General features: G+C 43.4%; 1 protein-coding gene across 22 annotated transcripts in view; it reads left to right on the plus strand.

Moving 5' to 3' along the window:
* The window catches only part of LOC105207684 (polypyrimidine tract-binding protein 1), a 478,610-nt gene that overhangs the window by 425,853 nt on the left and 36,560 nt on the right, over positions 1-16,197 (plus strand). For all 22 annotated transcript variants that reach the window (XM_039457815.1, XM_039457817.1, XM_039457821.1 and 19 more), the window contains one exon: positions 15,440-15,577. In XM_039457815.1, the coding sequence (XP_039313749.1) occupies positions 15,440-15,577 (138 nt within the window). The remainder of the gene's footprint in view (positions 1-15,439; positions 15,578-16,197) is intronic.

The raw sequence follows: 16,197 nt of genomic DNA on the forward strand, positions 1-16,197 counted from the left end.
GGATGCAAAGTAATACAGCGACAAACTGGAAAAACAGAAGGCTAGTAGAGTCCCAGGGGTAGAGAAAAAGTAGAATTGAATATTCGATTCAACGACGAGGCGATAAAAATGCGCCGGAGAACGAACGAATGGTATGCACGGAACATTATGTATAAACGTTCACGTACGCAGTATATAATAAAAATCACTACGAAGCACGCGAGATGGGGATAAAAGGGGATGACCGGGGCAGGGGGTGGGGCCCGCGCGATCGGGGCCGGCGATTCCGGCGTTAAATTGAAGACTCGAAATTTGTTAACAATACTCGGCGATTAGATTGAAAAAGCACCTCACGTCCAATTAAAGAGTTAAATAATACGTACTGGCTTAATCTCGACAAGGATTATTAATCTGTTTGCCGCGCGGCCATTGTTTACGGGCTAATGCCTTCCACCGGGGTAATTGCGAGCAACATAAAAGCTGGGCGTTAAAGCCGGAAAAGTGATCGCGCGTATATATATAATCTTGCCGCGCGTCCGGAGGGAGAAACTGGCAATGGATCTCACACTCTTTTTCCCTTCAGACCCAGAGTATATACGCGCGGCGCGGAGTGCCGTAATTTGGGGCATTGTTATCGTCCCGAATACAACAACGGGGGCGCCTCAATAACGGGCGCGTCTCTCCCGCCGCGTTACATTTAATAATTAATACGTTGCGATACACAAACCCGCCTCCTCGATTCTTGTATTCGCTGTGTTGATTTTCCTTTTATATCCTTGGCACCATCTTGCTTTTATAGGAATCATTTTTCTTCGCCCGCGGGAAAACTTATTGCGGTTACGAATTTCGTACGATGGACCGCAATTCGCCTAGAGTATTCGTTATTAATCTCAAAAGAGTCGCGAGAACTTAATGTATGATTTTTGATACTGTATACAGATCAGCGATAACACTGCGTGACGCGAATTTTAGATTCAGACAAAAGAATTTTTTATCTCTGAAAACGAATGTCCGTTAATGAAATTGCTCTATCGCGTCACATTTCAGAGAAAATTGAACCTAAAGATGCCAAAAATGGCACTTTTTTGATACTTTTGAGTCAAAATAGCTCGAAAATGTGACGTGAACAATTTCATTTACTCTCTAAATTCTTTGGAATGAAATCTTGTTCTAAACGAATGGAAATTCAGTCAATCTTGAAAAAAAATGGTTGAATTTTCATTCTTTTAGTGAGTTTTCACTTTTCAGAGTGAAATTCTACTCCGAAGAATTTAGAGAGTACGGATTCGTTTTCAACGTTATAAAATCTATAAAACTCACGTATTGTATCAACTGCTTTATGCAAATTAAATCACTGACGATTAAAACAAAGAAGGATGACAATGATCCGCTTACGCTTATAATTACCTGCACGATTCATCGATTATGAATCTATGATCAAAATTGTCAAATATAATACGTAATACATCCAGTATAAACAATCATTGTTTCACAAATAAAACAGCGGAAAAATAATGCAGCATTAATATGTTTTTCTCGTAGAATTCGATGATGCTATTAAATTTTATTAAAATCAAATTTTTTATATATTGTTTAAACAATCATTGTTCAAGCAAATTATATTTGACAATCGTCATGTGTTCTTAATCGGCGATCCCAGAACTCGTTATGTGCAGGTGAGCGTTTAAATCTCTTTATTTTGCATAAAGATAGAATACGTGAACTTTTTATAGATTTTAGATTGCTGGAAACGAATTCGTAAATGAAATTACTCTATCGCATCACATTTTTTAGTTATTTTAGCTCAAAAATATCCAAAAATACACCATTTTTTACAACTTTCTCCAATTTTTCTAAACGACTGTAACGCGATACAGCAATTTTATTCGTTGATTTGTTTTCCGTGACCAAAAAAATCTGTCACTGAAAGACTCATCTTGTTTGGTTTGTGATCTAAAAAAAAAAAAGTTTAAATTTTGTCACACAGTGTAATTAAACTAACGCGGGCGTTGGTGCATGTATCCGTCGTATGCATTTATACATATTTCAACCCGGATCGTCGGTGGCACGTGATTTTTCGGGCATTTTTCGGGGACGCTTTCGCGTCGAGCATGAGCGACGTGAGAAGGCGCGGGGTGTGGGTAAGGCGAACGAAAGAAGGCAGGTGAGAAAACTGGGTTGATAAACGGGGATAGTACAATGCACGAGGCGTCTCACAGAAACAATGCAACGCGCCGTAGATCACCCGGGACACCCTCCATTAAAAATATTACACCATCTTGCCCGCGCGTACCCTTCTCCGTGCTCCCATGGCCGGCGGCTCAGTCCTACCTTCCCCTTTCCCCTCCGCAGCCACCCTGCTCCACTTTGGCTGGCAGCCGCGACAGGTCCGAATAACAATGTGCCATTGTTAGACCCACATTCACAGTATCGAGCTCTGAAATATGCAAGCCATGAAGACCGTCGCGCTGCCAGAGGACCGAGAGAGAGTCCTCTCCACGCACCCTTGAGCCAGGCGCGCGTCCCCACTTATCCGACCTCTACGAGCGAGCTTTATCGCCGAGAGGAAATGTCGTTTTCGCTTCTGCCTTCCCTTCCCTCCTCCCCCTCGAGCGAAATTTCGACCCCGACAGAGAATATCTATCTCGCGGGACGAACGAAATGTCCGCGGATATTATCTTGTAACAGCGCCCTACACTTTATCCCGATGTGGCAACGCCTGCTCGAAATGGCGTTCAATTTCGTAATATTAGTCTGTAATAAAATTCATTCGTCAATTAATTTGTCGGTACAGCTGCAGCGTCATTTTTTATTATTAAAACGCAACTTCACGAAACGCTGTCATCACGTATAGTAGGTATATCAAATTTGGAGACGTGTCAATCTGCCTTTTGTCTTTGAGGTCTCTTCGCACCGAACGTGCGATATCGCGTTATCGCGTAGCGAGAAACGAGAAATGGCGCGTAATTTTTTTTCTTGGCGGAATACGGTATGGCCGAAATAGATGAACTTTTCACTGGCACGCGGAAAAACTTTCCGACACGCCGCAATTCAATAGAGCGGACTGTAATTTAACCTAAACGGCCGTGTAATTTAACGTTCAACAAAATTCCCGACAAAAGTAAACTTGGCGGGACGGTTGATTAACTTCCGCATCTATTTATTAATTCACGATCCACGAACGGGAGTTTCGCGGGACATTTTATGAGTGCGCTTTATCGCGAGCGAGCGAACTCGTTTGTTTCAACGTATACGTGGCACGTACCTATGCCGCAAGAAAAAGCGCGTACGACTTGTCGTGGCTCTTGACATTCGCGTTTCGCCAATGCATCAACCGGCGTGCATGCACAGTGCCTCGCATTCGATTCGAAGATAGATATTATTTACCTGCCTCCCCTCTCCCCCGGTAATTATAATGCGGCTGGAACGAGATAATCATAATTGCTGACAACGGTACGTTATTGCAATCGTTGCGTGAAGATAATGGACATCGCATATTAACGTGGACACAATAGTTAATCATACCATTCATCCGATGAATTACGACGTTACATGCGTTACCCTGTTATTGAGGCCGGACGTTAAACAGATATAAAACGGAAACGGTCATACCGTTTAACCGTCGTTAAAGGCGGCAGCGGCGAACTTGCGCGTATCTTTTCTCGCGCGCGAAGAGGCGAGCGACTACGCTTTTTCGCCGCGAGTTAAAGGCATAAACGGCGCCAACGACCAATCCATCATTTCCACGCATTCGACGCGCGCTCTCTCTCTCTCTCCGCGCGCGCGCGTTCTCCGTTCATATTTCACCACCTCCCTGTCGTGGTGGTCGCGTCGAAAGAGAGAAAGAGCTTCCCTTTGCCGTTGGCGAGAAAAATCGAATATTTCCCCGCAACAAATCTGAAAGGTTGCTGTCTCCCTCCCCCCCCTCTCTTCCCCCCGCTTTCCCAACTAGAAAAGAGTGCGACCGTGGGCCCCTCCCCCGAAACCTTTGTACACCCTCTCCCCGCTATCGGATCTCTGTATCGACGGCTTTGTATCGCAAAGTCGCACACGCGAGCCTATTGGTGCTCCTACCAATATCGAGCGAAGTGCGAGAGGGTGACCTCGCGCGAGGGGCGCGCGAAGATAGATCGTTCAATTTTTTTCCCCCTTCCTCGAGTGTTGCGCGCCGGAACGTGGACACACGGGGATCAAGAGGTATACTAGGAATGTCTTGGGACGTGCCTCCCGACTTTCCGACGAAATTCGACTTTGTCGCCGTGAATTTTTTAGGCGGGAATTATCTTGCTGTTTTCATGGGGTGCTTCAGAAGAATGTCACGCGTTAGGGGGGTGAATATCGTAGTATCCGAATGTGCCGGGAACAATTTCCTGGAGATGCATAATGGATATATTGTATCATATCGCCCGCGATGTGTTACGTAATGGCAATGAAAGTTTGAGGAGGGAACGGAAATAGAAAAGTACACACGCATCGCCGAGGGAAGGGAATTGAAAGGAGAGCGAATGGTCCCGGGAATTTATCGCGAATTTTCTTTTCTTTCCTCGCCACGTTACCCTTGGTGTCTAGCGATCCTTGTATGCCCTTGGAGCCTGAAATTGTCCTGAAATTTAATGTGTCCTGGAAAGACCCTGTAATTGTAGGACTAACTTGGAATTTTTTTCAATTTGCAATGCGCGTGGCATAAGGAAGCAATTGTGAAAGAAAAAGAAAAACTAACAATAAGTGAAAGAATTGTATAATATTGAAGAGTCAAAGAGACGCGATAAACTTGTGAAGAATTAAAAAAATTGGAAAAATGTAATTTTAGGTGAAGCTTTAAAAGCAAGTGCGGGCGTTGAAAGTCAAATTGATAATTTAATGAAACGGCAATAAATTTATAATTTTTAATTATAAATTTTACTTTTAAAAGTTGGAGTGAGCAATAGAAAACTTTAAATGTCTAAAATTATAAAATAGAATATAGCGGAGCAATTATCATTTGTATTGAAAAAGCCGTTTGATATTTTTATAAAGCGATAAATAATATTGTTCCCAACTTGTTTGTGTTTTTATATAATTTATTCGCCGTATAGAATCCTAACCTGAATATGAAACATTATCAATGAAAAATTAATCGACCTGGAAAAACGAGGAGATTTTTATTCTGGAAATATTCCTGAATTGACTAGCCAGATCGCTAATCACCATAGGTTAGTCCGACGCTCGTTTAATTTCGTTCGACATTAACGAATACTAGCGCGCGCCAAAGGTGGCTGCGACGATTCTGGACGGATTCCCGCACGAGTGGCTTTGGAGATGCGGGGGTGGGTGCGACGGGGTGGAAAAGGGGTGACGCTACAAGCCGGGAAGACTGATTATTCTGACTGCAGAAGAGTCCGTCTGGCTGGGCGGGCCACTCCATCATTTTGACAGCGGCGAATCCCGCTCGTAATGTCGTCCAATGAACGCGCGTTCTTTATCCCGCTCGCGAGCGCAAACCATGTACGAGCATTGAAAAAAACAGAGGGAAAAAAGGGGGCAGAGAAGACGGGAAAAAGGGAGAGAAGAGTGGAAAACGAAAACAAAAATCGTGAAAAAGCGAGACTGTCCGAGGAGGGAGGGAGGGAGGGAGGGCGGTCGAAAAACTCGGCGCGTATAATGGAATACGCCGCGTCGCGTCGCACGCGAACATCTGAAAGAAGGGGCGAGGGTGAGAAAACGGTGTCAGGGTTGCGCATGATTGAAATCGATGGCCGTACCATCCGACCCGGGCCAACAAATTCTCGTCCGAAACTACGCGCGGTAACGCCGGTCGCGTCGTTAACGCGACGGCAGCGACGGAAACACGGCACAAAGACCGGATATCGGGACCGAAATCGAGCCGCGAACACGAATTTAATGGATGGAATATAATTTGTCGGAATCACATATTGGAAGTTTTTCCGTTTTTCGAAGCGCTTCCTTGTGTCGTTCGCCGCGTATGACGCACGGTGATCAGGGATGAAGGCGGAAGGGGTGAATTGAATTGAACCGAAATGGACGTGCAAAGCGCGAGGGTCGGGGATATAATAAAAAAAAATCAAAGCATCAGACGCACTTAAATATACGATTCTCTTTGCTCAGCTTCCGTATCTTCCTTTCCGATTTATGCATCTCGGGAATCATTAATCCTGTGAGCGAGACGGGGCGAAACGAAATACAGATTTATTCGATCGAGAGCGCAAATAATTTCTCAAATCGTCTAGCAGAGTAAAGAGCTGAGATCGCTCACCCTTCTTTTCGGATTTGAGGATCGTCGCTGATGAAGTTCGTCCGATTACTTTTTGTCTCGCGCCCTTCGCTGTCCATTAGCGGTGATATACACGTCGGCTCCACCACCGCCGTCACGGTGGCATCTCGCCGCGTACGGTGTACGGCAGAGGAAATTCCATCGCCACGCCGCGGCCGATGAATTATTCAGGAAAAATTTTTGCGCTGCTCGTGTAACGAGCGCGCGGCACTTCCCGCGCAGTTTTCTTATCGCGCTCCTCCTCGTTTTTTTAATGACGCCTCCCTTTCCCTCCCTCCCCCTTTCGTCCGCGGAACACTCGTCTGCGGATAGTCGTATTCCGACGTGTTATCCTCGCTCGTTTCGCCGAGAAATCGCGGGACGTTTCCACCGGCAATCCACCGGCTGCTGCTCTTCTCGCTTCCAAGCGTTCATTAATTCTTAATTCCTTCGTTCCGCCTTCGAGCGCGTGTTGCGCCGCGAGTGGAGTCGTTTCGTATTCCCTCGGAATGAAGTTAAACAATGTATCGTGGAATAATCGTCGGTGATGTTAACTAGAGATCAAGAGAGAATGAGAGAAGATGTTTTGTTAAAGTCCTTACTGCCTATTTCCCGAAAAATGGAACTGCACAAAAGTGTCGCGCGAAATCTCGCGCTATTTTAGTTAAGGATATTTCGGCTATACTAGTTAAAAGTTATCGAAATTAAAAACTGAAGGCTTTCTCTAAGTCTATTTTTTTCCTAATCGACAAAAAAATGTTGGTCGCGGATGCCCAGAAATTAGCTGCAAAGAAAAAAATAAATAAATTTGATTTATAATGTTAGCAAGGAATATCACTGCACTTTGCTGCTCTTTTAAATAATTAACTTTCAAACGAGTAAGTGGATCCAAATGAATTTTTGCACGAATATTAAAGTTTTATTAGTATATGTAAAATTGTTGATTTAATTGGTAATGCTACTTCAACCATCAAATTTGAAAATAAATACATACAATGTAATATAATATTAATACATTAGTAGCTAAATAATATAATATTAGTATAAGTACCGCGAAACGCGATTTTACATAAGAATTAATAATAAACGAAGCATTAAATAACTTTTAAATCAATAGTGAATTGTGCTCAAATTTTACATAGGCACTCAAACATAATGCCAGAAAATTCGATAAAATTTTTATATCTCTGGTAATGTTTTGTCGTTCGACCCACACATTATTCTCAAAGACTTGTTAAAATAATATAACAATTGAATTTTTCAAATTTTTTCGTGCCTTTGATTGAAGTTCTCGTATCATATTCTCGTTTATCAAGTAGTTCAAGTCTAATAGGATATCCGCAACTGCGCGTCAGAGTCCAGACGGATTTTAAAGCTGCCGGTGATATCGCGGTCTGCGGGAATCCTCTTATTTTCTCAGACACTATTATTTTCTCGGGCAATTCGACAGGGAGCGAGTTGAACGGGACAGGCGGGACTTATTCTCGAAATTCTCATCGCAATTCTCATTCCACCGAAACAAATAATTCCCGGGCGAATGTAATTTATTCAGAGTTACGGATCGAACGCAATTAAGCAATGGCGACACGAGAAGAAAAAAAAAAGGACAACAATGGTCGGAGAAACGGTATTAATCATTCTCGGGGGTTGCCGTCACGTTTTCAATAACTCCGACGGTGAGGGGAGAGTATCATTACTCAAATTCTAAATGCAATTAAACGAAGGGTGTATCGCTGATCAAATAACTGGTTTCGACAATACAAGTCTCTAACGGAGGGGGAGGGGAAGGATGTAAAAAAAAAGAAAAAAAAGACGACGGTCATACCACGCAGTCATTAATCGTCGTCATCTTTTCCATTCCGAGTTTGGAAAAAGCGCCCCGTCTTTTTATTATAGCATAGCGTGAGTTACCGGTTTGTATTTTATCGTGAGAATTAATGCCAAGTGGCATTGTTATTTATCATCGAGGTCGGTTTTCATCCGATGCCTCCTCCTCTTCTCGGCGTGACCCGGGCGCCGCGCCGTGCCGAGTCTGAAGCGATACTACGCTTTTGAAAAGGAGAAACTCGGAAAAATTTGCCAGGAGGACGGATCTTTATCGCGAGATCGCAAGAACGGAAACGTGGAAACACGGTGGTGGATTTCGGAAGATTCGGAGGGCGAGGTTTCTTCCAGTCGTGCGGAAGTTTGGAAAGTATCTCAAGCGCAAAGATTCGCACGGCGAGAAAGATTTATGTAGATCGTGACGTGTTAGTGCGAACGGATTGGCTTGTTGCGAGAGAACGGGTTCCAAATTTCTAAACTCGAAGAGATTTCGAGGAAGACACATTCGCGGCTGCGAACCTTCGCGAAAGATCGCTTGTAAAAAAACTTGAACGCTCGTTTTCGCGCCACGGTGCATCCAGGCGAAGCTTTGTGCGATCTCGATCGGCTGTATAGCTGGTGGCATCCGGGATACATGCAATACAACGCGCGATAAGTATACGGAAAAACAGGATCACCAGGATCTCGTCGGATATACCGATATACCGGGACGCGAAGTAGCCGGCGATTGGCTGGAGAGAAAAATGTCGAACGGGAGGTGGAGGGAAGCGAGCGAGATAGGCGGTGGATGTTCAAGATCATGAAGGAGAGGGTGAGGATAAGGGTAGGTAGATCGGGGGCGCAGCCAAGTAATGGAAGGTTATGGTAATGTTCTCAGTCCCGGCACTCACCGTTAGTTCCGAGGCCGGGCTATCAAAGGGGGATAGAAACTACCCCTAGGAGTAGTTATTTCACCCCTTGAAAGCGGCTTCGGGCAAGTGCATAGTCGCGGTAACGATCCGTTCCGCCGCGGCAATCTCGCAGCTCCGGAATGCGGGCCGCCGCGCGCGCGTTGCGGATCACAGCATTCTGGGGCGCTTTATCACTCGCCGCGCGCGCCGCACCGGCCCGTTTTTAGTGAGGCCGCGGAACTCGCGGAGAGATACGCGATGTAGGCGAAGTCATTTGTTGCGAAAGGCAGGTAGTAGTTTCCTCGCGAAACGCGCGTCCGGCTGTTCGTGAAATGGGATAGCGCGTGGCGGAACACGTGATATCCCAACAAAATGATCGTGTGACGTGTCGCATCAGATTTATGAATGCGCGATTGTCTCATAGCTGAAGTCGTCGTTTAAGAAGAGCGACAGGAAGTTTGTATAGTTAACTCGGAGGTGAAATTTGCAAATTTGTTTTAGAGACGGGAATAAATGCGCAACTCGTCGTTTAGGTATTATTTATTGAAATATTCAAGGTAGAATTAATTTGTAATATAGAAAACTTATGAAAAATACAGGAGTTTTCTGTCATCGAAGGCAGAGTCGAACATTTACAATTTCTAAGGAAACAATTTGCTCTTTTTTTTACCTTTTTTTTTTCCTTTACAAACTAAATCTAAAACAGGAAAGAAACATTAGAAAAATGCACAAAATAATTACATAAATGTCGGCAATTTTTGTACAAATATTAGAGTTTTACGTTTCTTTTGTCATCATTTTGTAATAATATTTTTCTGATAATCTTTACTTTAGTTTTAATTTATACATCAAGATGTTCTGAATAAAACAAGACTATATGATAGCAGATTGCTTCCTTGGAAGTCATGAAGTCTCAGCGAAACACCTTCAAAGTTCGGAGCTGTCTTCGACTATAGAGAAATTCTAATATCATCTTTAATAAGTTTTGTATTATTACAAATGAATTTTCTACACATCAATATACATATAATAATAAATAATATATGTAATAATAACAAATATAGTAGTCAATAATATCTAAATGTTCATTTATTCTTTTCAAGCGTGTGTCTAATAAATGCAAAGACGGAATAAAGGCCGGACAATTTTTTTTTACTCGAAAATCATAGAGAATCGCGCGATTAAAACAGCCTGTATATCGCCGGGCTTGCCGAGCGCCATAAAGCAGCGGCGCAGCTGGCCGTTATTTCCCCGGACTTCTATTGTGCGATTCGCGATAACTATAATTAGGATTATTATTTCACGGCGGGAGTTTCGAACGGGAATTGTAGTTTTCGGGTGGAAGACTCTCCTTCCGTCTCCTCGGAGGATCTTTCTTTGGCGGCTCGCGGCTTAGAGAACGGCTTTAATTGAGCCTCTCCAGGCCGCTCGCAGATGGTGACTTTATTATCGACATTCAGTATAATTAAGTCGGTCTAAGCGGCGGGAAGGAAGCAGATCCCTTCCGTCTTTCCGTCGTAATCTACAAGTACTGGAACGGAAACGTCCGTCCTTCAATGTTACAGTGACATTTCTCGTTGAACAAAAGATGTAATTCCGCTGCGAAAAGAAAAACAAAAAAAATGCGGAGGTAATCAACGAATTGTGGTTGGAACGAAAAATGTGAAATGTGAAAAAAGATACCGCTTTATTTATTTAATCACAATTTACACTCGGAGGCGTTGCGTGTGTGATTAAATGACGCATAATTTATAGTGTAAATTCTTTATTTCGTGTTTTATTTGCAACGCAAATCCTGCGAAGCGTGGGAATAATTTTTCGCAAAAATGACGGAAATTTTAGCGCACGGCGCAGTTGGTACGGCCATGATTCTAACATGAGCATAATATTATAATTTTAATTAAGGACTAATATACCCGTCATATATACATCAGCAAATATTTAGTAGCGTTGGTCCCCTCTATGCACGTGGCTGTTTATCTCGATACAAATTTATGCGGATCGGTCATGCAGATGATTCATAACTAAAATAAGACGATGACAACTGTAACTTCGTTATTAATTTGTTCTACGTTCTCCGGAGCGTCGCTAATGGCTACGACACGATATAATGGAAAATCTTTGCGCGCGAGGTCGAGAGATTTATCGCAAATCCGAAGAGTTTATACGGGGAAGAGGTGGAATATTATCCCGTAACATAATTAGCCGCGCGCGAAATTCACCAGCGACAAATACACCGAGAGGACCTCTCCGGTGCGACCAGAGAGCTGGAACACCCTTCTATCCTTTGATAAGACATTTGATTTTCATTCCGATAAGCGGCAAATAAAATTAAATTTCACGAGGGCGCACTCAAGCCGGCGGAAAATTTCTTTTGCGGCGGCTTGATGGGATTCCGGGAATCTCTCGATATCGCGTGTCGCTCGCGGAAGACGCATGGTTTCGATAAAAAGGATTGCATCGGGAGAGGGAACGGCGGTTCCCGGAAATTCTCCTTTGGAAAAAAAAGAGATGGGAACGGAGGGAGGAGGAAGGAAATAAGAGCGAGGAGCGCGCGTCGGCGCGAATTTATGTTCCGCACGCATGGAAATTTATGGGCCGCTAATTGGAGGGGCGGAATCGGCATCGAGGTGAAAAGATGGGAAACGGAGATGGAACGCGGCGCGAGAGGCCAGGGATGTATGCCCCGCGCAACTTTTAGGATTAATTCCCGGATAAAATGGCCGGCCGCACGCCATCCTTACGACCCCCGCGGCGGCCAGGTGGGAAGGAGGAAAACAGCCATCAGTTAACGTTTTGTCAGGCTAATTAATTAGCCTAGCCGGCGAACTTTCGCTCTCCTCTCCCGATCGCTGAGATGTCAAAGTTAATTCTTCTTAAAAAAAAAAGCGCGGCGATCTCGAGTATTACTCATCGCGAAGGGTCGTCGGGACATGAAATTTGCCGAGCTATCTCATTTATGATGGCCTTTCGTTTTCACGTTAGAGTAATTCAATGGTGGGATGACTTTTCATTAGCATTTGCTGCAATTAAGTTATTTTTATCGCAATAACTTGAAATCAAGCAGCTACACTTTATAATTAATTAACTTTCAACATTTGCTCTATCGCGATCGCGTTTAGATTAATTCTTGACATTTCCAGCCGTTCTCATCCGTTTTAATTGGCCTATTTCTATTCCCCGCTTAATCCTGACGTCCGGTTCTTCCGTAAAACATTTACGCTCGCAGTTGGAAACACTTATACTCCATCAACATCGCCCGACGCCGGAAGCCGCTTCGAATCCGTGCGGAAACTCGACTAAACCGCGGGCGCGCACGATGCGAGCTCCAATAAAATTGCTCGTAAAATTATTAGCGGATACGGTCGGCGGATAATATCCGCCATGCTTGCGGTGCCTCGATCTGCTTTACATCGCGATTGAACGTACACGCACGATGCACCGCGTCGGCGCTGTAACTGAATTACGCGTAAAAACTTAACGCTCGAGAGAGAATGAGAGAGAGAGGACTGCCCGTCAAAAACGGAAGCGGTGTTACAGATTGACGGTCGGCCGGTCGAGTGGAGAAACGGGGTCGCGATGAGGTGAGGTTTAACACGCTCGTAAATCCCGCGCAAGATCTAACGCGCGCAGCGAAGGAAACACCGACCATTTAACTATTCATTTAGCCTCGGCGTAACCTCGCGCATCTGCGAGAAAACAGTTTGTGCAACTTTTTACATAAAGAAAGATTCACACGTTGCTGCTGCTGCTGCTGCTACTGGCGCTTCCTTCTTTTTGAGAAATTTAAAATGCACCTGAGAATCATGAAGCATTTTTAGATGCGGCGGATTTTACATCTCTTTCTCCTTGAAATACATCCTGAGATGATCCACGTGATTACGAGAAATTACGAGAAATATTTTATCAGGCATATATATAAACTTTTTTTTTTTAAGTATTTTAGAACTATGAAGGAAAGAGTTAATTTTAATTTTTGATATTTTAATCTGCTCAAGCGCATATAGTTTAATACCCGTTGCAAAATCGAGAGTTCTCGCGTTTACGAGCGTCCCTTGAAATAGTTTACGCGCCACGCACTCGGGAGGTTATCTCTTCTAAATTGTTGCGATCATCGTTCGCCGTTGAAAAACTGTACTATCTTGTAGCTCTCGGTTTTACTCTCTTGCTTTTACACCCCTTCTCAGCGCGTCGTATTTTTGAGGTCAAGACATTGCTAAACGTTGCACCCTTCAAGCGTAGCACGTTCGCGATTGAGTTTCTTTCGCAAGCGCGCGCGTTCTTATGTTTCAGTTCTTGTTTATCACTTATTTCAAAGTTGCTTTTGTCGAGCGTGTCTCCATTAAGCGACATGTGCATTGTCTCGCGGGAAGTGTATATTCCTTACTAAATTCTCGTCTGAAAAATAGTTGTGTGTACCGATAGAAGATGGCAACAGTTGTTGCACACGCTGTAATTTAACAGCGATCAGTTTCTCTTTACCCTCCGTTCTTGTTTCATTCGTCGTTTAAAGCTGTTCTTGTACTTAAGAACTTTTAGTCCATTAAGTATCAAAATTGAATGATTAGAGTCGAATAGGAAAATTAAAAAAATTAATTTTCACTTATGCAAAACATTTATGGGTAATTTTTTGCGATAACTCAATGATTCGCTTGTTATTTACACATAAGAATTTATCCAGCAACTCTACGCGAATTAGGAAGCGAAACGATTTCCCGTCGTCGTCGTCGCCGTCGCCGTCGTGGAAATTTCGTTAGGATACTCAGCTCGAGAGAAGTTATTTTTACGAAGTCAGATTTAGGAGCCTCGCTCGGTTGGGTGCTGCCGCGCTTTAATCTACATCGAAATTCTAATGCGGCACGTTTCTTTAGCATTTTATGCTAATGTCCGCTGCGTCGTACCCCTTAAAGTTCACTTTGACAGCTTTACCGGCAGCGGCAGCTGATGAAAACGGCGGAAGGTCCGCGAGACGCATTTCGCACGTGCGGAAGAATGAAACCCCGTCAAATTTCCAGCATCGCTTCGTTCTTAAATTAATTAAGGGATTTATCTGGAGTGCCATGTATTTTTTAAGTTTTTAAAAAAATATTATTTTCTAGATTTTTCGATAAGTAAATTTTTCGCAAGCGACGGAGCATTAGCTCGAGCTCTCTCAAAGGGAAAAGATATATATATTTTTTCATGTATTTTATATAAACGTTTAACATTTTTTTTCAATTACTCGTCCGGTCGGAGTGTAGCACGGCAAGTGATATTCTTATCTTGCATTAATTATCCTGTAAATTAAGAACGCAAGATCTTGCAAACTGATTATTGTAGAACTTGTAGCGGCGATTTCCGCATTGCTACGATTTCATTTTCCAATGCGCTTTTCTTCCAATCTAATATTAGAGTCGAACTTACCGGGTGTTTCACTCGGCGGGACTTGGAAAAGACACGGTTCCTTTTAATAACCCAGCAGCGCCACCGTCCATTATACTGCTCTCACTTACAAAGTATAATGTCTCCTCGTTTTTACACTCAGTATGCGTCCAATTTTAATACTCTTGCATCTATTTTCGTTTGCTCTCCCATTTCTCTCCGTTTTTCTTCTGACGCTCGCTCTTTCCGCTACTCTCTCGCTTCAAAGAAATCATTTTCTATTCCGCTTCATCACGCTCAGCAGACACGCCGAGAGAGAGAAAGAGAGAGAGAGAGAGAGAGAGAATTGATCTCTATATCGTGCGAAGAAGAGGGATCATGCATCGCATCGAAGTCAGTAAGGTCATCTATGATGTATTCTTCAAACCAGGGAATCTTCAATTATTTCACTTTCTCGATAGCTTTTTTTGATATTCTGAACAAAAGATGTATTATATAAAACACCTTTATTTGTATTATAATTTAAAATCACACGGTTTTTGTTATTTTCGAACAAACTTTTTTTTTTTATTCCTCCGCAATGTAAGCGTTTCAATTTTAAACACTGCAAGTAATTTTTCCGCACTGTGTCGCAGGACAAAAAATTCATAATATTTATTTCATTAATGCTTCACAGTATGCGATTTAAATTCCGTTCGATATTAATAATCGTGATTCGTTGCGTATCAAAAACATTAGAATGGACCGTTTTTGTAACCGACGCTTTTAGAGACCTTCATACGTGTTGATTTAAAACAACCGCATCGATTATTATTCCTATTATTATTCGCCATAATTGAAGGTTGTTTTACACACGCTTCTATTATATTAATATTATTATACTATTATTGTGTTGTGGCGCTAACATTGAAACAATTAACGCGAGCCTTCAATTACTTGCCTATATAATAGTTCTGAAAATACAGAAAGACCAAGTTCGATGGAGATCCCATTTGTGAAATGAAATTTATGCCATTCGGAGCTTGGACAAATTGTATCTTCAGCGCTTTGGGCGACGTCGCGTCGTGAGCGTCGATCGCAATCAGTTCGTTTCTACGAAGCTTGCTTAATTCGTTTTCACTCTCCTTTGTTACAGAACTCGAACAACCAGGTCGCGATCGCCGGGCAAAATCAGGTATCCGGTGCCGGCGAGACCCAGGGCGGACCTAACACCGTGCTGCGAGTAATCGTGGAGCACCTCCTCTACCCGATCACCCTCGACATACTCTATCAGGTGAGTGAGCGAGACCATCCGGGGACCACCCGGTACGTGACGGCCGGCTCATTTATTATTTCTTCGTTTTATATTGAAAGCGGTCGCAGTCGGCACACGCTGAATGCAGTATCGCGTGTAATGCGACGATGAATTATATACATATTCAAGTACGTACGCGTATATACGTTAGGAAAGGGTGGAAATTTTTCACGAGCTTCTACGCGACTGTCACGTGTTGCGGGAATTTTTTTGGAGAATTTTTTTTTATCGACACAGATTCGAGAGAGTGGCCCCCGTGGACCGTCGTAAAATTATGAAAACGAGAAAAAAAACAAAGGAAACCCGAGAAATTCCGCGTGCAAACTGTGTGTTTGCGTGTTACCGACGAAGGGAAAGGTGCGCCCCTTAATTGAGGACGCCGGGAAACGAAAGGGCTAACGTAATTTAACTTCGACGGATGTCGCCGCCGAAAAATGCGCGCGCGCTCATCGGGGAAGTTGAATTAGTCGAATTTCGTAGCGACAATCCCGCGGTCGTTAACTCGCTCACGGATATTTGATCAACGTTTACAAGTCGGGCGTGAATTCCGCTTGATTAATCCGCGCGGCGCGGCGAAGTTACATCGCGCTTTACATATT

Source organism: Solenopsis invicta, chromosome 15 (genome assembly GCF_016802725.1).
Source record: "Solenopsis invicta isolate M01_SB chromosome 15, UNIL_Sinv_3.0, whole genome shotgun sequence".
NCBI classification, from domain to species: Eukaryota; Metazoa; Arthropoda; class Insecta; order Hymenoptera; family Formicidae; genus Solenopsis; species Solenopsis invicta.